The sequence below is a fragment of the Neomonachus schauinslandi genome, chromosome 11, assembly GCF_002201575.2.
Source record: "Neomonachus schauinslandi chromosome 11, ASM220157v2, whole genome shotgun sequence".
Classification (NCBI taxonomy): Eukaryota; Metazoa; Chordata; class Mammalia; order Carnivora; family Phocidae; genus Neomonachus; species Neomonachus schauinslandi.
The window spans coordinates 62,399,727-62,424,155 of record NC_058413.1 but is presented as its reverse complement, the minus strand read 5'-3'; the positions used below and the strand labels follow the sequence as shown (position 1 = coordinate 62,424,155).

Sequence of the window (24,429 nt, the reverse complement as noted above, 5' to 3'; positions counted from 1 at the left end):
TAAAATAAAAAAAATCTTTAAAAATATAAAATGTATTTCTTTGTAATACATGTGGGAATTAAGGTTCACAGAGGTTATATGACTTACCCATGGTCATGGGCTGGTAAGGGTATAAAACTTAGATCTTCTTAGTTAATTGTTCTTGCCACTACTACACACAGGTGAAGGTCAGTCTCTCTATATTTATATTAATCACTTATATTAACTCTGATTTCCCATGTAAAAAGTACTGAAGTGATTTCATGTTCCTGAACTTGCATACATACATTTATAGGTATCTTTGTAGGGCATTTAGTACAAGGCTGCAGACAACTAGACACTTACATTTTTTTTTTTCATTCATTCAATAAATATTTGACTCTTACCATGTGCCAGGCCTGGTTCTAGGCACTGAGGATATAGTAATAATCAAAAGAGACAAAATCCCTGCCCTCCTGGAGTTCTAGTTGGAGAGATAGGTAAAGATTGTACCTATAAATACGTTAGAAGGAGCTAAGTGCTAAGGAGGAAAAATAAACCAGGGGGAGAGGCCGTGAAATGTCTGGAGGAGGGAAAACGTTTGCAATTTTATTTTATTTTATTTCTTTTATTTACTTAAGTAATCTCTACAGTGAATGTGGGGCTCGAACCCATGGCTCTGAGATCAAGAGTCACATGCTTTTCCAACTGAGCCAGCCAGGCGCCCCAAGTTTGCAATTTTAGATGAGAGTTACCAAGGAAGACCTCACCAAGGGGGAACTTTTGAAAAATGAACTAGTGGAAGAAGAGAGCCATGGGGTTGGTGGGGGTAAGAACACTCTAAACCGAGGAGTAAGCAAGGGCAAAGGCCTTGAGAGGTAAATGTCTTACCATGTTCTCTTCCAGGTATAGTAAGGAGGTCAGTGTGGCTGAAGTGGAACTAATGAGGGAGAGAGTAGCAGGAGAGAAAATCAGAGGCCACAGAGGGCCCAGATTATGTAGAGACTTGTAGATCCTAGTAAAGATTTTGGTTTTTAGTCTGGGTGAAATGGGAAAACTCAAGTGTTTTGAGCAGCGAAGTGACATAATCTAATTCAGGTTTTTTTTTTTTAAAGATTTTATTTATTTATTTGACAGAGAAAGACACAGCGAGAGAGGGAACACAAACGGGGAGTGGGAGAGGGAGAAGCAGACTCCCTGCCGAGCAGGGAGCCCGATGCGGGACTTGATCCCGGGACTCCAGGATCATGACCTGAGCTGAAGGCAGTCGCTTAACCAACTGAGCCACCCAGGCGCCCTCTAATTCAGGTTTTAACCAGATCAAATTGGCTGCTCTAAGCAGGGAGATAAGAATAAAAGCTTGAGGATCAGTTAAAACACTATTTAGGCTAGAGATAATGGTGATTTGGGTCAGAGTGGTGGCAGTGGGGGCAGTGAGAAGTGTTGAAATTCTAGATATATTTTTGAAGATATAACTGACAGGAATTGTTGACCCATTGGGCGTGAAAGAAAGAGAAGGTTAAAGAGTGACATCAAACTTTTTGGCCTAACCAACTAGAAGGATAGGGTTGCTTTTTTTTTTTTTTTTAAGATTTTATTTATTTATTTGAGAGACAGAGAGAATGAGAGACAGAGAGCATGAGAGGGAGGAGGATCAGAGGGAGAAGCAGACTCCCTACCGAGCAGTGAGCCCGATGCGGGACTCGATCCCAGGACTCCAGGATCATGACCTGAGCCGAAGGCAGTCGCTTAACCAACTGAGCCACCCAGGCGCCCGGATAGGGTTGCTTTTAACAAAGATTGGGAAGATAGTGAGAGGGCTGGTTGGGAGTTGGGAGTATTAAGAGCTCTGTTTTGGACCTGGTAAGTTTGAGGTGTCTAATTAGATTTCCATGTAAAAATGTCAAGTAAGATTTTGCTTTTCAAGTTTAGGGGAAAGGTCCTTGCTAAAGATATTATTTGATAGTCATCTGTGTATAGATTGTACTTAAAGATGAGACTTTTAAAAATGAAAAAAAATGATTATGTAGATTATGGGAACCATTTCATATATCTGTAATGTGACCCTAAAGATTTGTTATTTCAGGCTTTGTGTCAGCAAGATGGGATGTACATGAGACAAATGTCAGAATGTACATAAAAATGTTCTGTAAGTGAAATCAAGTGATATGTAGATAAAGATATACCAAGAAGTGCAGTACCAGGGGAAAGTGATCTTAAATCCAGGAATTTCAGTCTTTGTTTTATTTGAGGAATCTAAACTTCCATGAGATTAGGAAGGAGAGAAGCAGACCTAGGAATGGAACCCAGGTGTGTCTAATCCCAAAGCTCATGCTCTTCTTACTCTACACCACACAAGTCAAGAGGATATGTGCTGTTCATTTCCAACCTGTATCCATGAAATGCAATGTAGTATAAGAGTGAGCATTGGACTGGGGTTATAAGGCCTGAGTTTGTATCTCAGATTTGCCATTTCTAGCTGAATGATTTGAACAAGTCTTTTCATTTGTCTGGATACTAGTTTTCTCATCTATAAAAGAGTTGTAATTAAACCTCACACAGTTGTTATAATGGTCAAATGTGAAAGGCTTTGTAAACTCTAAACCACTCTATGCAGGTGTGGAGTTAATGCTAGGGAGCAATTTGATTTACGATAGCATCAAGAATAAAATACTTAGGAATAAGTTTAACAAAAGAAGTATAAGACTTAATACACTGAAAACTACAAAACACTGTTGGAAGAAATTAAAGGTCTAAATAAATGGAAAGGCATCTCATGTTCTTGTGGAAGAGGTAATACTGTTAAGGTGTTAATATTCCACAAATTGATCTACAAATTCAGTGCAATCTCTATAAAAATCTCAGCTGTTTTTTTCACATAAATTGACAGAATGATCTTAAAATTAATATAAAAATATAGGGGACCCAGAATAGCCAAAACAATCTTAAAAAGGAAGAACAAATTCGAAGTACTCATACTTCCTCGTTTCAAACTTATTATAAAGCTACCATAATCAATACATTATTATACAGTCATAAAGAAAGACATACAGATCTTTCAAAGAGAATTGATAGTCCGGAAATCAACCCTTGTTATGTGTATGGTTAATTGATTTTCGATAAGGGCCAAGACAATTTATTGGGGAAAGAATAGTTTTTTTTACCAGAAATGATGCTGGGAAAAAGGATATTCACAAGCCAAAGAAAGAAGTTGGATCCCTATTTCATAACCATACAAAAAATTTAACTCAAAATGGATCAAATGATTTTAATTGATAACTCGATTTAAAAACAGTCAAGGATCTGAATATATATTTTTTCAAAGAAGATATATACCTGGCCATTCAGCACATGAAAAAATGCTCAATACCATCAGTCATTTGGGAAATTCAAATCAAAACCACAGTGAAATTCCATTTCACACCCACATAGGATGACTATAATCAAAAAGATAATAGGTATTGGCAAGGATATAGAGAAATTGGAACCTTTATATTAATGGAGGGTAGTCGGAAGAAAGACAGGCAGGGGAAAGGGGGGCCCTGTTCTAAGAGGAAACTACTCTTGGTTCAGGGTCCTCAGGTGGTATGTAGCGTGACTGAGTGGTCTAAGGCGCTGGATTAAGGCTCCAGTCTCTTCAGGGACGTGGGTTTGAATCCCGCCACTGCCAAAACATTTTTTTGGGCGCCTGGGTGGCTCAGGTTGGTTAAGCATCTACCTTCAGTTCAGGTTACAATCTCAGGGTTCTGAATTTCTATGACATTTATGATATTTAAGCAAAGAGCTTGATCTGGTGGCCTGCGACTGACCAGCATGCCTTAGGGCAGTGGCGGCTGCAGTCCTCTTGATCCCTAAGGCTTCGAACACCACTCTGGAAGGAGCCCTCCACTCTTTCCCACATGAACAACTACCTGATAGGTAGATGAGTGCGTGGACAAAAACTTGATAGGGTGACAGGTGCATGGAGGGTTAATCAGATTAAATCAACCTGCCAGAAATCTCATAAAAATGCCTGGACTTAGAAACTCTGAGGGCAATCCTCTCAGGTGCTCTCCCTCTTTGCGAGCTTTGTGCTATCAATAAACTTTGCTTTGCTGCCCACCACTGTTTATGGGGTCTACCTCTTCATTCTTTGAAGTGGTGTGACCAAGAACCATGGGCACTAAAGGAAAAGAAATCCTGAAACAGTATGTTGCTAGTGGGAATGTAAAATAGTGTAGCCACTTTGGAAAAAGTTTGACAGTACATTAAAAGGTTAAGTCACCATATATCCCAGAAATTCCATTCTTAGGTATATACCCAAGAGACATGAAAGCCTGCACCCATGCAAAAACTTGTATACAAATATTCATAGAACCAATGTTGTTCATAATAGCCAAAAAGTGGAAACAATATGCATGTGCATCTGATGAGTGGATAAATAAAATGTGATATATCCATACAATGGAATATTATTTGGCATTAAAAAGGAATAATGTACTGATACATGATACAACATAAATGAAACTTGAAAACATTATGCCAAAGTGAAATAAGTCAGTCACGAAAGACTACATATTATATAATTCCATTTATATGAAATGTAAATGTAAAGGCAAATTTATAGGGGTAGAAAGTTGATTAGTAGTTGTCTGGGGCTGAGAGCGAGGAGGTATGGGGGAGGGGAATAGGGATTGACTGCCATGAGTATGGGTTTTGTTTTGAGGTGATGAAATTTTCTAAAATTGATTGTGGTGATGGTTGTAAACTCTGAACATATTAAAAACCATTGAACTGTACATTTACGTAGGTGATTTTTGTGATGGGAATTATATCTTAACAAAGCTGTTAACAATATTAAGAATGCTATCAGTGGAGTATTGGGTTTTTACTCAGCTAAACTAAATAGTCAGTTTTTTTTTTTTAAAGATTTGATTCATTTATTTGAGAGAGAGAATGAGATAGAGAGAGCATGAGAGTGGGGAGGGTCAGAGGGAGAAGCAGACTCCCCGCCGAGCAGGGAGCCCAACGTGGGACTCGATCCCGGGACTCCAGGACCATGACCTGAGCCGAAGGCAGTCGCTTAACTGACTGAGCCACCCAGGCGTCCCTAAACTAAATAGCCAGTTTTAATGACTGATCCTGTTTACATCATTCTGAAATGTTGTGTGAACCAGCCAAGACTAATAAAATACCATTTCTTTAACTTAAAAGGTAATATAAAATGAAGATCTTTGAGTAATACCCAAAGTTTCTGATTTCAGATCCAGGGGAATTTTTTCAGTTCTACCATCCTATTTCCCAAAGTACTGTACTAAGAGGAAAATATTATTTAAAAAGAAAAAGGGGTGCCTGGGTGGCTCAGTCGGTTAAGCGTCTGCTCTTGGCTCAGGTCATGATCCCTAGGTCCTGGGACTGAGCCCCATGTTGGGTTCCTTGCTCAGCGTGGAGCCTGCTTCTCCCTCTTCCTCTGCTCCTCTCTCCTGCTCACTCTCCCTCCTGCTCTCTCTCCCTCTCAAATAAATAAATAAAATCTTAAAAAAAAAAACAAAACATTTTTTTTTTTTTTTAAAGCTGAGATAAGTAGCATTTTTAAATATGGGAGGTTTTTTTGTTTTGTTTTGTTTTTAATCATTCTGGTAGTTGGGTCCTAGAAAAGAAGGAAACCGGTATTAATTGAAGGACTCCTCTGTGCCTGACATTTGTGCTTATTCAGTACAACCACATCTACCATCTGGTTTAACCTTTATAACACCTTAGGAGGTCGGCCTTATTATCTCTATTTAAACAGATGAGGAAACGGAGTCGGGTAGCTTGTGTGTCATCTAGCATTTGAAGCCGGGATTGAAATTCAGCCTTCTGAATTCCAAGTCCTAGTGTAATCTGGGTTGATTCATGGAGCACCACCTTCAGCCTTCTCTGATTCTGTTTCTTGCACCTGGTTGCAGAAATGTTATAAAACTCCAGCATGAAGCAGCTTTTTATATGACAGATTAGATCCTCATATCAAATACCCCAGGTTATGAACTTGTAATTTTAGATGTTATGCATATAATAGGTTTCTCCTATCTTATCTGGGTGTAGTTATGAAAAACTAACCATCTTATTTTTTCTTCTTTCCCTCACTTAGCAATGGTGAACTAGACCCCTGGTCAGGAGGTGGAGTAACCAAGGATATCACAGACACCTTGGTTGCAATCACCATCCCAGAAGGGGCCCATCATCTAGATCTCCGAGCCAGAAATGCCTTTGATCCCACGACCGTGCTATTAGCCCGCTCCTTGGAAGTTAGACACATGAAGCAGTGGATCAGAGATTTCTATGCCAATCAGAGAAAGAAGCACTGAACAATTTTGATCATTTTCAGTTTCTTCTTTTATGTTCATTCTACCCATGTTCCCATTCACTTTGGTTTTCTGCATGTAATTACTTTTCCTTGTTTGTCATTAGATTTGGTGGGGCGAAGGTTGAGATAGAAGAGAGGGTGACGGTGGTGACGGCAGACATCCCACATCCCGGGTCCTCGCCATCTTCACGCCACCTCCAGGAAGAATCTCTTTGTGACAGCTTTCCTACACCATCAGTGGCCCTCATAACTGGAGCAGAGTTCCTGACTGCCTTTCACAAGAGGGAGAGTCACTTCTTTTGTTTCTCTGCAAGCAGGGCTTTCTCTTGGTTTTGAGGTTAAAGTCTCTTTGGTCCATTTGTCACTCCCCATCCCTCCCCCCCCAAAAAAAGAAAAGCAGAAAATAGATAAAAATGATGTAATTGCAGCTGGTAGGAAGGATGTCCGAGCCAATCCAGGAAATGGAAGCCATTTCTTTTGTACTTGATTTAATGACTTTGAACTGTGCTATAAATAAAGAGTAAGGCTGGACCTTATACCTGTGTGTTGCTTCTGAAGCTCACTCCAGCTGTTGGGAATGCTGTGTACCCTGGGCTTGGCTGCTTTTGGAAAGTCCTTTAATTTTCTCTCTTCTATTTGGCAGCTTTTCTCTGTTCTGGGATATTTGCCACTGTGGTACTGCCAGTAAGAAATCTGGCCTTTTTCTGCTCCATTTCTCTTTGTTCCTCAGGTCAGTTTTGTGGTAATTTGGTTACATTTTGCCAGTTTAGGAGAATGACTCTGTTTTGCTTTTGCTTTTACATCTGAGCAAGCTTTTATATACTGCAGTCACTGACAATACTTCAGTGAGAAGCCTTTAAAAATTGGTGAATCAACTATTTAGAAGATAGAATGTAGTTATATTCAGCATTTTGTTTTTTAAATTTTATTTTCTGGTGGTTGTTACTGCTGTCATTAAAGTCAGAAGTGTCAGGGTTCTAAGAGGCAGGTGCACGAGAACTTTCCTGTATGGCTTCCAAAAGACAAGCTGTAGTCAGCTTGTCTAATTCATGCAGGCAGCATATTTGACATTAATAAATGGCCAAGCCATTCCTATTTCCAAGGGGTTGGCTTCTTTCAAGCAGTTCTTACACTGAGACCTTTCTTCAGAAGAGCTTTTCTAGGATAACAAATAGGGTTGGATCAAAACCTTTCAGGAACACAGAGAGAGACTAACAGTTTCTACTCTGTTGAAAGATTTCTTCCCCCTTGTTTCTTTTTATTTTCTCTCAGTAATTTTTTTTTTCTTCACCCTGCCTTGGGAACATTTTCTGCTTTTCAAAAACTGTAGCTTGAGCTCAGTCATTTCTAAAGCACTTATTTTTTTAGAGTGCAGATATAGAGTGCATTCTTGGGTGGGAAACTGAAATATTTCCCTTGCTTTCCCAGCATCTGGGAGATAGAGAAAAAATCTTTGTCTGGTTTCGGAAGCCTTCAGTTCTCATTGTAATGAGTTGTCCATCAAAGCATTTGGTCACTATTTTTGTTTCAGCATCTAAGAAAAGTCTGCTGGAGTGAGAATTTAAGGGTCAAAACAATACTAGTTTTTATTCTGTATCAACTAAGAAGTTATATAATGCAGGGTTTAAGGGCTTAATAGAGGAGATGCCTACTATTTATTTTAGGTACTATTGATTTTGTGATATTTTTCTTGAAAACTTATACTTGTTTAAAATATTTAAAATATTTTGCCATTTGATTTAATATTATTTGGATGAGTTACATTTTTGTGAAGAGACGTATTGCCAAAAATTGCTATATTTTTCTGCAAGTATAATTTGGTCTTATGTACATGTTTTTCAATATATGTTTCATTACAGAAAGCAGCCTTAAGTTAACCTAATTATGCTAGAATTTGATTTTAAGTTGAAAAAGAATTGGAACAAGAAATAAGCCTTATTTAAAGCATTTCTCTCATCAGTAGATGATGCTTTTGAAAGACATGGAAAGAGAAACCTAAAGAATTGGGGTGTTTTTATTTCTATTTTTGTTACTTTAACTACCTGGAGTCAATAGATAGAACTAAAGAAATAGGAATCTTTCTTTTTTTTTTTTTATAATTATACACCTCTTTTTTTTTTTTTTTTAAAGATTTTATTTATTTATTTGAGACAGAGAGAATGAGAGACAGAGAGCATGAGAGGGAGGAGGGTCAGAGGGAGAAGCAGACTCCCCGCCGAGCAGGGAGCCCGATGCGGGACTCGATCCTGGGATTCCAGAATCATGACCTGAGCCGAAGGCAGTCGCTTAACCAACTGAGCCACCCAGGCGCCCAATAGGAATCTTTCTTAAGGGATCTGTAGGATCAAGAGATTACCCAGAGGAATCAATGTCTAGTCTAGTATATTAGAAGGCGAGGGCACTCAGCTATCATCCAGTCTAAACCCATCATTCGTAGGTGATGGCACTGTGGCCCAGAGAGACAGGACTTGTCACAGCTTATTTCTGGTAGAACCAGATCTTGAATCCAGGTTTTGTTTTGTTTTGTTTTGCTGTTGTTTTTAAAATTGATATAGTGAAATAGTCTGTTTGGATAAGCAACAAAACCTCACCAAACCAGCTTAAGCAAAAGAGGGAATTTATTGAAACTATGCAGGAATAGCTCCAGGATTTGAATAAAACTAGGAATTGTGAGGGAGTGGAACCAGGGTCTAGCAAGTCATGAAAAGTCAAGACTGCTACTTTCTGTTTCATCTCACTTTCAACAGAGGTCACCAGCCTATGGATGAGATTTTTATAATTTGGCCAGCAGTATAAAATGTATATGAGCATCAGAGTTACCTAAAGCGCTTGTTAAAACACTGAATGCTGAGCCTCACCCCAGAGTTTGTACTATGTCATGGGGGTGGACCCTGGGAAGTTGCCTTTCTCACAAGTTCCTAGGTGATACTGGGGCATCATACTTGAAGAACCACCAGTTGAAAGAATTGTGAATTTGAGTATCTCAAGACCGTAAATGCCCCGTCAATTCACCTCACTCCTGTTATCCTGCCTGATCCCATCTGAGTGTGGGATCCTCGCCTAAAGCGTCTCATCCCATGGTTGCTTCATTCTTTCTCTGCAGACGAGCTTCTCTGCTGGTACAAGGCTCATGACAACTTCCCAGCATGATGTCCTCAGGCCCCTGTGGCTGCACCATCTCACAAGCCCACGACTCTCAGGTGTTTAGGGAGGGATGAGGTTATAAAACCATGGCTTTAGAGATACACTGTTTAGGATGGAGAGGAAGCAGTTCAGGCAAATATATATATATGTATATATTTGTCTCAGAGTGTTTTCCAGAACATAAGTATCCAACAAAATGCCAATACTTATGTAGTAGAAAGATCCACAGTTAAGCTAGTTTGAAAAATGATGGGCTAAACAAAGTTAAATACTTGTTCTTTTCTGTTTTTAATCTGTAAATATGCATTGTGACTCTCCAAAATGGTAATGGAGAATGCAGCTTTTCCTGTTCTTACAGAGCAATCTACAAGGCATAAGGCATTCTGGGACTTGGAGAAAACAATAGTGAAAAAGCAAACACAGTATCTGTTCTAATAAAGTTTATGTTCTAGTGGTAGAAAGACATGAAATGTCAAGTTATACAATGAGTTGGTATAAGTGCCCTGAAGAGTGGGGGTTATTAGCAGGGAATCTGAGCTAGTCTACAGGACGAAGAGAATGCTACTTAGAGATGTGATGTTTTAGCTGTGATCTAAGTGTGAATGGAAGCTATATAGGAAGAGGAGTGGAGAAAATGGCATGTGCGAAAGCCTGGAATGTAGCATATTCCAGGAACTGAAAGAAGGCCACTGTAGTAGGATAGCAGACCACAGGGAAAGTGACATAAGATTAATCTGCATATTTGGGCAGGGAGAAAGCTCATTCAAGTAGACGATGATTAGGAGTCATTATAAAGAATGAGAAATCAATGATGGTCCTAGGTCGGGAGTGACATGAACACATTTTCATTTAAAAAGGTCACACTGGAATATGCATTGTAGGGGGCAAGCATGTGATGTAGAGACCACATCATTTTTGCATTTGTCCAGGTTAGAGAAGAGGGTAGCTTTGACTAGGGTGGTAGGTGGCAATGAGAAATAGATGAATTTGGGAGAGATTTAGTAAGGAATGTCAATGGGATTTGGTGATGTATTCTCTGAGATATGAGTTGGGCAGGTGTCAAGGATGATTTTTGGCTTATGCACTTGGATAGATGTGGTGCTGTACACCGGCAAAAAAGCACCAGAGGGTAGAGGGTGAGCAGGTTTGGCAGGAAGAATATGGGTTCAGTTCAGTTTTGTCAGGCTGAGTTTTATGCAATTTGAAATAGCCACGTAGAACTAGCTGTCAAGTAGGGCTGTTGGATGTAAAGATCTGGAATCCAGTCTGGGCTGGAAAGCCTTGGTGAATAGATGGCAATCAAAGCATGGGATGTCATTTCAAGGAACTAGTGTTCAGGAAACTTCAGGAGCCACTACTCTGTTGTATCTACCATGTTACATTAATTAAGCCCTAAACATCTTAATTCTCCTACACTGTAGTACATATGGCTCCACTTAGCCAACCTACCACTTGTGCTGCGGTACAACCATGGCTTAGATTGGGATCTACCTCTCTGCACTCACTTCCCTTTCTTATTTGCCACCTATTACTTTCCTTATGCCCTGACATTCAGTCAAATCAAATTTCCTCCGAAATTCCCTTCCTAGCATTACCCTCCAATATGTTTTCACTGACAAACTTTTGTGCATCTTTCAAAGCCCAGGTCAACTTGATTACTTCCACTGTGAAGTCTTTCTCAGTTTTCCTAAAGGGAATGAATGGTTTCCTTATTTATGCTTTCAAAGAACAAGGTTCATATCTAGTATGTCAGTGACAAGGTAAGCTCCACCAAGGTAAGGATTGTCTGTTTTATTCATTTCTGCATCTCTAGTACCTTAAACGGTACCCAACTACCTCTAATTTAGTACATATATCCCAAATTGTGATATTTTGCTAAATGTTCTCACTGTCTTTTTAGGAAGACCAAGCTCTTTGAGAGCAGGAACTACGTCTTATTCTTTCTAGTAATCAGCATCTAGAATGGGGTCTGGCAGCCAGGTCTCAGTAGGCCCTCTGTAAATTTATGTGAGTAGATACATTTCAGGGTGGAAAGGCCAAGCTTTCTATCCATTGGTCTCTGTAGCAAAGGACCTTTCACAGCTCTTATGTGCATGTGACCTCCTGTCCCAGGCTTTCCTAGATTTTGGAAAGGGGATGTCTTAGTACTCAATACCCCTAGAACTCAGACTTCCTGATTTACCTTCTCTTCAACTGACTGTGCTGTTGGCTCCCTCTCTCACTCTGTCAGCCTGGCACTCTTTGTCACGGTGCTGAATGTAACTCTGTCTTGAGGTTAGGTGGGAACTAGACCATTAGAAACAGAGACATGCAAGTGGATGGATATCTCTGAAGCCGTTTTTCAGTGCAAAGGGTCAAAGAAAGGGCTGGTTCCAATAAATTTTGTTACCTACTAATGGAGATGGGAGGATGGAAGCTTCCAGTAGCAGAGCGTGAACTCAGTCTTGGATTGTTTAGTTCTACATGTGTGTTTAATGTGGCTGACACCTTTAATAAGAAGCTCAGGCCTGGAGTGTAGAAGTTACCTGCCCAAGGTCATATAGCTAACATGTTTATTTAATATTAATTTTTAAATTTTTGTTACATCTGGTTCTAAAGGTGTTCTAAAGATATACATTAAACACAGCAAGAGTGGGACAGAAGAGATTTAAAAGGGATAGAGATGTAAAATGGATCTAGGGAAGCAAATCATAAAGCAGCATTTATCAAATAGGTTCCACAGAATGCTAATAAGGCCAGATATTAGTGGGTGTTTCATCAAGGAAGTATACATGATGAAAATGTTTGAACATGGTTGAAATAAATTTAAACAGATTATCTTTACTACAGAATCTCTCAAACTTTGATACGCTATGTGCATTGTGAAGAATGCAACATTTTCCAAACTTATTTGATCCAGAACCCCTTTTCAATATTTGAAGAACTAGTGCTTTGCCAAACACTCACTGAGAAATACTGCCATGGAATTCTATATATTTTTTAAAGACAGGGGCCAAGAAAATTTAGCTAAGTTTTCTAGCAGCCATCTGCAAAGAAGAAGACAAAATCAGTTAAACAGTTCACACTGTGCATAAAATAGATCAATCAACCTGGAGGACCCAGGCAGGAGTTTCCTGATGGAGCCTCAGAGAGGGGGAAAATGTGGTGAGATCTTCATCTTCTTTACACATATTGCTAAATTTCATTGTATTCATCCTTACACAATCCTTTAGTGTAGAGGAAAGGCTTTATTTTTTTTTAAAGATTTTATTTATTTATTTGACAGAGAGAGAGCATAAGCAGGGGAAGCGGCAGGCAGAGGGAAAGGGAGAAGCAGGCTCCCCGCTGAGCAGAGAGCCCTTACATGGGGCTCGATCCCAGGACCCTGAGATCATGACCTGAGCTGAAGGCAGATGCTTAACTGACGGAGCCACCGAGGTGCCCCTAGAGGAAAGTCTTAACACCATACTACAACAATTATTCTATAATGAGCTAATGAAATACACTACTGGAATATATATTTTTTGCTGATCTGGCTTAATCTAGAAATAGATTCTACAGTGTTTGGAGGAACACTCTCAGCCAAAATTTTGCCAGATAAATGTTTCTTGGCCAGTTTCTAATGCCTTAGTAGACAGTTGAAGAGGGAGAAGGAATGATGTTTTATAACACAAATGAAGTAGTTTGAGAAAAACAAGCCTCAGACATGCGAGTATACTGTGAACTTACATGGGACCAACGGTAGCTCACCAGCCATGTGGAGGCAGAGCCCAGACAAGGAATCAGGTGCTTCTTCCACTGCAGAGATGTTTGCATCTGTTATCAAACTTCCTCTGTAGCTTTGGGGGATGATTTTAATGAGTATTTTTCTTTGTTCTGTAGCTCCTGAAATCTAGAGATAAATAGACAAAGATTTACAGAAAACCATCAAGTCAATAACTTCAAGATAAAGTCTAAATGAAACTTTTTGCTCAGGTGCTATGTAAAGTGCTATGATACTGAGGGTGTACAATAAGTGCCCCTGAATATGTGCAATACAGTGAAGTAGCTAGATGACTTGATAAATAAAAGGCTCCCTTCTCTCATCAGCAAGGGCTATCTATCTGATTCTTGTTTCAGAAATCTCCCTTGTGGGGCACCTGGATGGCTCAGTTCGTTAAGCGTCTGACTCTTGATTTTGGCTCAGGTCATGATCTCAAGGTTTTAAGATTGAACCCCGGGTCCAGCTCCATGCTCAGTGCAAAGTCTCCTTGAGATCCTCTCCCTCTGTCCTTCCCCACACACACATGCACACTCTCTCAAATAAATAAATTAATCTTAAAAAAAAAAAAAATTTCCCTTGCAGTTGACAGAAGACGTTTTATATGTTACCATGATGTTAGTTCATTTGGTCAAACTTCCTACCTTCAGAATAGAAGGTACAATATAAATCAGCAAAATAAACCATGTGCTTTATCTTTAAGGAACTTAGGGTCAGAGTTCCACCATCTCTTGTCTGATGCCACATAAACCCTCACCTGCAGGAATTTAGTGCTTAGGTATAAGCAAGTGGTTTTCAACTGGTATCAATTTTGCCCCCCTAGGGGACATTTGGCAATGTCTGGAGGTATTATCGGTTGTCACAACTTGGGGTTAGGCTGGTATCTAGTGAGTAGACCTCCTACAATGCAGAGGACAGCCTCCCACAGCAAAGAGTTATCTGACTCAACATGGCAATAATGTTGATGTTGAGAAACTAGTCTAACCTTTAATCTTCTCTATTGTAATTTAAGGCCCTTCCCTCAAGTTTTACCCTACAAAGGAGATGAAAAACATCATTAATCCAATTTACCTATCAGTCTTACATTGTAAATAATACAATAGCACAATGTTTAGTACAGACACACTCCTCTCTAAAATTTAATAACTTTTATTGTAGAGACTGATTCTTAAGTTACTCCTTGAATTTACCTTTCCTGGGCCAAATAACTGTAATTCTTTAGATTGTTTGTTTATTTATCATTTGTTCATTGAAACATTTATTGAATGGCAACTCTATGCAGTATAGTTTTAGATAGTAAGAATTCAAAGGCAAAGGCAGGTTGTTTTCAAGAAGCCCAGTGTTAACAGGGGGAGGTGGTCACAATGTCAGCTGATGGGGCTAAGAATTTGTGTTGCATTCAGGATGCTGTGGAAGCCTGAAAGCACATGTGATGAATTCACCCTGCAGGTTTGAGGGAGTCTTTAAAAGAAGTAACATTTGTATGGAGACTTGAGGGATGAGCGTTTGCAGGGTGGATGGAGCTTTGTGAGAAGGGCAACAAAAGCATTATTAAAAAAAAAAAAATTCAGTACACATGTACCAAGCATTAGGCACCAACCATGTTACTGTGAAAAAAAAGAAAAAAAAAAAAAAGACCTAGTTTCTATTGTTAATGGGGTTCATAAAATGAAAACCAAGGGAAACCTCCCCTGTAATGCTGGTGTCATACTTTATAGATCTCAGAACTCTGCTGCCTGTCTTTTCTCATTTGAGTCCCTCAACATCCCTGGGCCTCTGGGAGGCAAGGCAGATATACCTCCATTTTATAAAGGAGGATCATGAAGCCAAGAGAAATGACGTGACTCTTCCACCCCCAACCATGGCCCCAGATCTAGTAAGCAACAGTTGTCTGATTTGTCTGAACCCAAATCTTGTGCTTTTCTACTCTTCCTTGGTTCCAAATGCCATTTTCTGTGCATAGAGGCAAGCATACTTCTTTCTACCCCCTCCTTGCCCTACTGTCTTCATCTCTGTCTTAACTTTTGTTTTCTGCTGGCCTCAATGCTGAAGGAGTTTTCCGGTCTTCCCAGTTCCACTGCCAAGGGAAGGGAGGAGTGAGAATTGTTGCCCTGCCACTGTCTATTTGAAAAATCATCTCTTCCTCTATTTCCCAAAAGTTTTTGAGGAATAAGGAAAACTGAGATGTGGAACAGAAAATCCCTTTTGTTTGTCTTGGTGTTTGATAATGTATGCAACCTCTCTGGGTGGTTTAAGCGGTTTAGGTACTTTCTATAAAAGGGAGCTTTTAATGACAAAACTAATGTGATTATCTGAGTGAGTGTGAGAGGCGTATTCAAGGCTTAAAGAAAATCTGTTAGAATAGCTGAATGTATCTGCTTAATCCCTTCTCTAATGTGGCTGAACAATGCTCTGGGAAGCCATTGGTCCGTTCTTTCTTCTAGTAAATGCCTGTCTCCAGAGGTAGGGACTGTTTGCCACTTTTGATACCCTTACGCTTCACCTTCTCAGCTGCACAAAAGCACAGGAAAAGTCTAGAGGAACCCAAAGGACTGGCAGAATGCAAGTGTTTTCTTCTGAATGCTGAGGGCAAAACGTACAACACATGCCTACTTTCTCCACAGTGTGTGGAAAAGCTGAGGCTGTGGTCATCAGCAGGAATGGTATCTCTGAGAAGGGCCCAGGTCTTAGCGCCTGCTTTCATTGAGTGCTGGGTGAGGGATCACTTGTGGAAGCTTAACATCTTACACCTGAGTTAAAGAGTGGCTTAGCTGCTCCTTTTTTTGAGGGCCGGCATGGGGAGATGGGTGGGAAAGGGAAGCTTAAGAGAAGAGCAAAGTGATACAGGTTTGGATTCTGCAAATTGCTCTGTTTACTTTGGGCCAAAATTAGATCCCTCTGAGTCTGTTTCTCTAATCTGTGAGCTCAGGATAATAATGCCTGCCCCTTAAAGTCACTGTGAGAACCATCCTGAAAATGTGAACATAAATATGAAAGTGCCACAGTCAATCTAGAATATTGTCAAATAACATTGTACACTTTTTATTTTATCTTACTTTATTTAAAGTATTATTTTTAATTGTTCTTTTAAGAATTCTCTTCTAAATGTATAATTCATTTTAACTCAACAAAACATTTGTTGGCTACTTACTATATGCTGGGCATTATGCCTAATTTTGAGAATACATATATGAATAGGTGTGTAACCCTTAAGGAAGTCACAGTCTTGTAGGGGAGGCAGGCATGTAAAATTCAGCTTGATAAATGTGCATCAGAATTGATTATTTCAATAATAATAGCTAACTCTTACACAGTGCTTTTTATTTGCCAGGAGCTTAGCCAAATGCTTAAGTTACTTCATTCAATCCTTATAGCCCTGTAAGGTAGGAACTGTCATGCCCATTTCACAGATGAGGAGGCTGAGGCTTGGTCAGGACCTCAAAGTCACTTTTCCACTGTGATAAGTGCTGAGCCAAATTAGAGTCCCAGATCTGTCTGACTTGAAAGTCTAAAGCCTTACTCATTATGCTGGGCTATGCCTCAAATCAAGAGGAGTCAACCATAGCTGGGTTTCAAAACAGATCTAGAAATTTTCCAGTATACAGAGGAGAAAGGGCATTCCAAGCAGATGGGATAGCATAGGTAAAAGTACATTGGCTAGAAAAGCATTTATGCCGTTCGAACTAGAACAGGAAGCAGTTTGTGATTAGTCGTGGAGTGGGCAGGTTGGAGGAGTACATAGGAGCCAGATTATGATCTCTCACTCTGTACCTTTGTGAAAAAAGTAGGTAAATTATTTATTTTAATTAATTTCTTGATTTATATTATGTTTATCAAAAGAGTTTTGCAGCAGAGTGGCAACTCTTGTCATTTTATGGTGAAAATATACTTCAAATTTTGGAATGAGAAAACTTTCAGAATAGAGAGCACATAATGTAAGAAGAAATCAAGGCTGACTCCATACAAAGGTCTTTATCCAGGTTATAAAGCAGTTTAATCAGCTGATCCAGGAATATCTGTGTTTTTTAGATGGATTATGAAGTGAAAGTAAACATTTAATTAGAGTTACAAAAAAATACAGGATTATCTTCAGGTGCATTTATAGAAATTGGTAAATTGATGGGATGCCTGGGTGGCTCAGCTGGTTAAGTGGCTGCCTTCGGCTCAGGTCATGATCCTAAGGTCCTGGGATCAAGTCCGCTTCGGGCTCCTTGCTCAGTGGGGAGCCTGCTTCTCCCTCTGCCTGTTGCCCGCTTTTCCCTCTGCCTGCCACTCCCCCTGCTTGTGCTCACTCTCCCTCTGATTTAAAAAAAAAAAAAAAAGTAAAAAGAGGGAGAGATGTGTAGTAGATAATTCTGGGGGATGGGTATAATAAAGTCCTTGACTGAAGCTATAGTTTTCCCACTGGGAAACTTCATAACAGCCATCTTTGGAGAAGTGTGTTGGATATGTAAGTGAGTATCTTGGCTGAAGTGACGCTGGGAATCAGGTTTGTCTGGAGGAAAGAATTAGGGGATACCTTCCTATGTCTATTTATTAATTTTCTTTGGCTACTTTAAATGGGGGCCCTGCAGAGATGTGGTTTGGTTCTTGTTCTTACTGAGTTCATAATCTGAAAGACAGGACAAGCAAGAAAACAGGTTATTGCAACCAACTGGAGTTAGTCTTATAATAAGGCAAAACCTTTCGTATGGCTATGGCAGTCCCAAATGGGCACAAGTTACCGGACAGTGTTACGGATGGGTGAGGAAAAGCTTTCTGGGTTGAGGGAGTGACACTTAAAATAAGACCTGAAAGATGAGTAAGAGTGTGGTGAAGGTGGGCGAAGAGTGCTCTAGATAAAGGGAACAAGTGCTCAGAGGGGAGAGACTACTGCATTGGGGAACATTAGCTTGAATGTGCTGTTCCCATTTGGTATAGCTGATGTGTAGTGTGTGAGGTGGGAGTGACATGAGATGCTCTTTCTCTGACTCTCCTTTCCCCAATAAGCAAGATTACATAGACAGGTAGTTTACTGGAATGTGTCACAACTCTGACAAAAAAGATTGGAAAACATTTGGGGTGCCACAGAGAGCAGGTGCTGACGTGCTGCGGGCATACTAAAAGATTGCACAAAACAAAACCTCCAATGTTCCCCCTTCCTAGTCACCACACTGACCTGAGAACTAGTCTCCTCAAAGAGGCTACTTCTTACCTCTAAGATGGAAAACAAAAGGCATGAAATCAATGCTCTGAATGTAAACTAGACAAATAAATGCCAGGGCAGCAGGAGGGGAGAGCAATAAAGTGAGCAAGCCTGAGTGATGGCGGTAACCTGCTGAATTCCCGGGTCACAGAGTAATTTACTGACTGGTCCTAGGCCACTAGATAATTACCCAGACAGGCCCAATTCTGGTGCAAAGACTCCTGCTGCTCAGGTTATTAATACCAGCAGCAACCAGCGGGTGTTGGTGGGAGCAGAGAGGAGCCAACTGAGCCCCCAGGCTGCTGAGTGAACGCAGAGTCACCTGCCAGGGCCCTCTGAGCTGGACCTCCCCAGAAATGCTGGCTAGCTCCAGCATTTAGCTCTTAGCCCAGCTGCTGCATGGTCCCCAGGGAGAGGCTCTCCAAGGATGGATGAGGGCTTGGGCAAAGGAAGAAGACAATCAAGTCCTGAAGTTTGACCAGCTTGTGCCAAAGAAAAATCTGCTCTGTTTCCCCTTGGAGCTGACCGAAAAGTGATTTTGAGGCCTCCCCTGAATAACTTAAATTAATATCCATGGAGTAATGTCAAATACTCCTCTTTGACATGGCGTGGGAATTAGACTTCACTGTGCTCAAATGGGGCCAGGAAAAATGATGGTGTCTGTCCTAGGATTAAATCATTTGGGAGCTTGACCTCAGATAATCCTGAAGGGATTTCTGGGGGCAGGTGGTGTGGGGGTGGGTCTCTCTTATCCCATATTCCTCTTTAAATTATGGTAATATATGTAGTGGTCAGCACTTTGTAGATGTTTTCAACCAACGTGAGTACACTTCCTTCTTCCTCCTATAACATTATCTGGTGAATGGCCACCTGAATGGTCTTTCATCTTCTTTTCCCTTTAGGATAGTGGTTCTCATCAAGGAGCAGTTTTGCTTCCCAGAGAACATTGCCAATTTCTGGAGAGACATTTTTGGCTTTCATAACTGAATTCTACTGGTACTTAGTAGCTAGAGGCTAGGGATATTGTTAAACATCCTACAATGCACCGGATGCTCTCCCACAACAAAGAATTAACCAGTTCAAATATCAGTAAGTGCCAAGGTTGAGAAAGCCTGCTTTAGGAGATTCTACACACTATAGCCATGGTAATTCTTTTAAACACAAATCTTAAATCACTTTCTGGCTTCAAAAGTCCCAAATGGTTTAGCCATCATAAATTCATTCCTAATTATTCACTCAATATGTATGGAATTCTGTTCTGTGGTAGACACTGTGAGATTACAGAGATACATCTGCATAGACACTGCCCTTGAATTCATGATTACAAAACACTGACTTTGTGTCATCTCCAGGATTTAGTCCAATCAACTGAGGATAGAGACAAGATGTAGGCAAATAGAAAATGAGAACTTGGTTTTGGGACACGAGGAGTGATTCTGCTTGTGAGACATTTCGGCAAATTGGACAAAAAGGACAAGAAATACCACTCTAGATGGAGCAGAATGTTCTACAACCAGAGGGCTGAGGGTAGGGTATTATTTCTTGTTTCAGTAAATAGAACTTCCACCTTCTCAGGTCCCGAGCCTGAAACCCAGGCTTTCTTCTTGACCCTTCCCTCTTCCTCGGCTACTAAATCTTTCTCATATATTTCATGAAGGAATTATGCCTCACTGCTTAAAGTATCCATTGTGTGTAATGAATTAACTTTTCTCCATTGCATCTAGAAATGGTCCTAGCTATGCACCATCTTTAGGAATTAAAAAAAAAAAAGTAGTTCAAAATATTTTCTGTAAGATTTAATTTCATCAGGGGATTCTCATTGAGAAAGGTTGCCAAGTATCATGTCTCCATGGCTTGTGTTTTAATTGAAGATAAGATATCATGATCTTTAAATATTTTTCTCTTGGAGAAATGTCTATCCGGGCTTTTTTTGTTTTGTTTTTGGTCTGTTGTTAATCAGGTTATTTGTTTTTTTTTGCTATTGATTTGTAAGAGTTTCTTATATATTTTAGATATTAACCCCTTATCAGATATATGGCTTGCAACTATTTTCTCCTATTCCATAGGTTGCCTTTTCATTTTGTTGATTGTTTCTTTTGCTGTGCAAAAGATGTAGTTTCTTTGATGTAGTCCCATCTGTTGATTTTTGCTTTTATTGCTTGCGCTTTTGGTGTCAGATCCAAAAAATCATTGCCCATTGCCAAGGCCAATCTCAAGAAACTTTTTCCCTGTATTTTCTTCTAGGAGTGTTATAGTTTCAGGTCTAGTGGTGATGAACTCCTTTGCTTTTCTGGAAAACTCTATGCATATCTCCTTCAATTCTGAAGGACTACCTAGTTGTAGGTGTGCCAAGACCTGGCAGTGTCCCAAAGGGGAAGATCAAATTCAGTGTCCAGATGAAGGCTGATTAGAAGCTGGAGCAGCTACTGGGCAAGTATGTATTTAACCCCATTCCAAGTTTTTACTTGCTTCCTCTGTGCTTGGCCCAAGTGTGTAGCCACAGGGGTGTACTCCTGCACTCATTAAGAACTGTGTCTTTGCTACAGTCCTGTGAGAGTTGTGAATGCAAGCCCTGTTGGCTATTAAAGGCAGATGATATGGGAACCCAATTCTTGGGTGGTGGCTGCAAAAACTGGGCACAGACAAGTGTATATACCCTTCCAGTTTAATACTGGTGACTTGGAGCAGGCTAGAGGGAGAAAGTGGGGAAGGTGTCCATTGTGGTAAATTAGAAGCCTGACCCTTAGGCAGCAGCTTTCAAAAGTATACAGATAGACTCCTTTTGGGGAAAGACTGGAAAATGGACCTTTTTTTCCCTGTTCCTTCTGCATGGATCCCTGGGGGTATAGCTGTGGTGAGTAATTGTGCACCCATTAAGAACTGCTTCTTTATTTACTATAGTACTGTGGGACTTGTGAATGCCATCCCTGTAGGCTTTTAGAGCTAGGTGTTTTGGGGACCCATCACTCAGGAGTCTTAAAAATTAGAGCACTAAAAATGGGATCCAAACTCTGTGCACTTTAGAGAGAAGCCAGGACTTGGGATTTCCCTCCCAAATGCATGGCACTGCCCTGGGGGTAGAGTCTACAATAAGAGTGTATCTCAGCCTTTCCTACCCATTTCAATTTGGGCATTTTTTCATCTGCCTTATGTGTAAGAGTTGCTCAGCTAGTTTCTGGATTTCTTTCAGAGGAGATTGCTCTGACTAGCTGTATATTCAGTGTGTCCATGGGAGAAGGGGAGCTCAAAAGCCCCTCTGTTGGTCAACCTCCTGAATGTCTTGAAGGTTTAAAAAAAATGGATGTGATGTGAGGGGAAACATGTATGTGTGTATTTTGACTGGAAGGTGAAGTGGTGTGTGTGTGTGTGTGTGTGTGTGTGTGTGTTAGGGGAAGGGGAAGAGGAAGATGCTAGGTGTGTATAAAAGACTTCCTTAGAGGTTGTTGTGATGATAATAACGGTTTTACCATACTTTGGAAACTGTTAAGTGCTGTTGAAATGTAGTTGCTGTTAGTGTTAGTGCTTGGAGCAATATAACCCAGGCTCTTGGAGGTGGCACCACATTGAGCCAAGCACCAGGATTTTCTCCTCTAACCCCTTCAAGCTTTGTTTCCTCTGTACTACCTTCACAGGGCTTTTCTTGGCTTAGAAGCAGATGGGGTGTATAGAAATTATACCACCTGTCCAAGTCAAAACAGATTAGAGAGGAAAGCAGAACTTTCCTAAGCACTGTGACAGAGGTACTGTTCATGGTCTCATTCTCCTTCCCCTTGCAGCAGGGAGTGAGGACCCCAAAGAGGCTTTTGTATTTGGCTCAGTTTGTATTTGGCCCAAACTGGGATGAGACATCATGTTGGTTCTAGCCACACAGATACTGCCAAAGGATATTGCCTACTTAAAATGCATAGTAGCCAGGCAGTGAGCTGCAAGATAAAATGCTGCTTCTCCAGATACAGGTATAGACGTTTTATTGTCTCTGGAGGGATCTCAAAAGTGAGCACTAGCCTGGGTGTCAGGACACCTGAACTCAAGGCCAAGCTTTGCCTTTCCCCAAGTATGTGACCCTGGGGAAGCTCCTTCATCATTTTGGGCCTCAGTTTCCTTAAGTGTGAAATTAGGGAATAAGATTTAGATTTTAAGGGCAAATACAAATTAAAAATAAGAGACTTAATTCTCCCTGTTGAGAGTAAAAGACTTTCCTTCTCTTTTTTCTTAGAACATTTTCTTTAGACAACTTATAAATTCTTTCTCAGCTTTCTCAGACCCTTTCAGATGTATATAAATCTTTTTAAAAGCATCCTGCCAGTTTTACAACCCAGGAAAGTCTTTCTCAAGGGCTTCTCCTTTTTTTTTTTATTGTGGTAAAATATATATAATGTAAAATTGATCATGTAGACCATTTTAAAGTGAATGGTTCAGTGGCCTTAAGTATGATTCACATTGTTGTGCGGTAACACCACCATTGATCTTGTGAACCATCCCTTTGAAACATAATCATCAAGGGAGATAAGATAGCACCCCTACATCCCAGTTCTATGGGAAAGGTAGGAACCTAACTTCAGTGGGTGCCCAGCTCCAAGTTGTAAAACTACCTCCTTTCATAAAGATAGGAAAATTAGATTTTAATTTTTTTAAATAAAGCCAATTAGCCAACATAGATGCTCACCTCAATTACTAGGTGAATCTAGGATGAATTATGTGTGTGATAGATGGTGCTGTCAAGTCCTCTCACCTGAAGACTAGTTATTGTTTATCTTGAGAACATGTATGAAATGGATTGCATCTGCTTGGCTCTTGGTTTGCTAGGGCTGCCATAACAAAATACTACAGACCAGGTGGCTTAAAGAACAGAAATTATTGTTCTCACATTTCTGGAGGCTGAAGGTGTCAGCAGGTTTGGTTTATTCTGAGGCATCTCCTTGGCTTGCACATGGCTGCCTTCTCACTGTGTCCTTGCATGACTTTTCCACTGTGTGCACATCCCTGATGGCTTTTTTTGTGTGCAAATTTTCTTTTCTTAGAAGGCTACCAGTCAGCTTGGATTAGGGTGTTCCCTTTAACTACTTCTTTATTTTTTATTTTATTTATTATTATTATTTTTTTTAAGTAGGCTCCATGCCCAACATGGGGCTTGAATTCATGACCCTGAGATTGACAGCCACATACCCTACCGACTAAGCCACAGGTGCCCCTTACCTTCCTCTTTAAAGGCCCTATCTCCAAATGCAGTCATATTCTCAGGTGCTGGGGTTATGACTTCAACATATGAATTATTAAGGGAAAAAATTCAGCTCATAGAAAACTATATAAAAGGGTAAGTTTTCTTTCTGTCTTTGTAATCTCTTTGTGGATTGATTTCCCCTGATATGCATCATACTCTGGTTTAATGCTTATTCGATAATAAAATTGTTTTCTTTCTCTTCAACCTTTGTGGAGAAGTTTTCTGGGTTGGGAAGAGAGTTTTTTTTTTTTTTATTCTTATGTTAATCCCCATACATTACATCATTAGTTTTAGATGAAGTGTTCCATGATTCATTGTTTGTGCATAACACCCAGTGCTCCATGCAGAATGTGCCCTCCTCAATACCCACCACCAGGCTAACCCATCCTCCCACCCCCCTCCCCTCTAGAACCCTGTTTGTTTTTCAGAGTCCATCGTGAGAGTTTGTTTTTAATTTTATTTCCCCAACAGTATAAAAAATACTGAGGTGGGAACCAGGGTCAAAGTTTGAGGTCTGGCTCCTATGGAAAGCTGTATGAGTCACTTCCTGTTTGGGGCCTTGGTTTCCCAATCCTGATGGGCAAGTGGAGGGTTGTTTTTGGTTGGGATTCAAGTGATTTCTTCAAATTCTATGTCTTATGGAAATAAAAGCTCTCAATTCTTTTTCTTATGAAACACATTGGTGATAGTGGTTTGGGGAGAGTGGGGGGGGGGGAAACTCAGAGCAAGAACAGCCTACAGGAGCATAGTCTCTGAAAGACAGCAGTTCCAGTTGCCTCCAGACCCCTATTGAAATATCTGGGTGAATGAAGCTCTTCTTATTAGCATTCTTCAAGGGGCTCTAAGACTCACACAGA

General features: G+C 40.3%; 1 protein-coding gene across 2 annotated transcripts in view; it reads left to right on the top strand.

The window, feature by feature from the left end:
• The window catches only part of LOC110577238 (prolylcarboxypeptidase), a 73,281-nt gene extending 66,462 nt beyond the window's left edge, over positions 1-6,819 (top strand). For both annotated transcript variants that reach the window (XM_021686498.2, XM_021686497.2), the window contains exon 10: positions 6,068-6,819. In XM_021686498.2, coding sequence (XP_021542173.1) covers positions 6,068-6,284 — 217 coding nt within the window. In that variant the 3' untranslated portion in view covers positions 6,285-6,819. The remainder of the gene's footprint in view (positions 1-6,067) is intronic.
• The last annotated feature ends 17,610 nt before the right edge of the window (positions 6,820-24,429 follow it).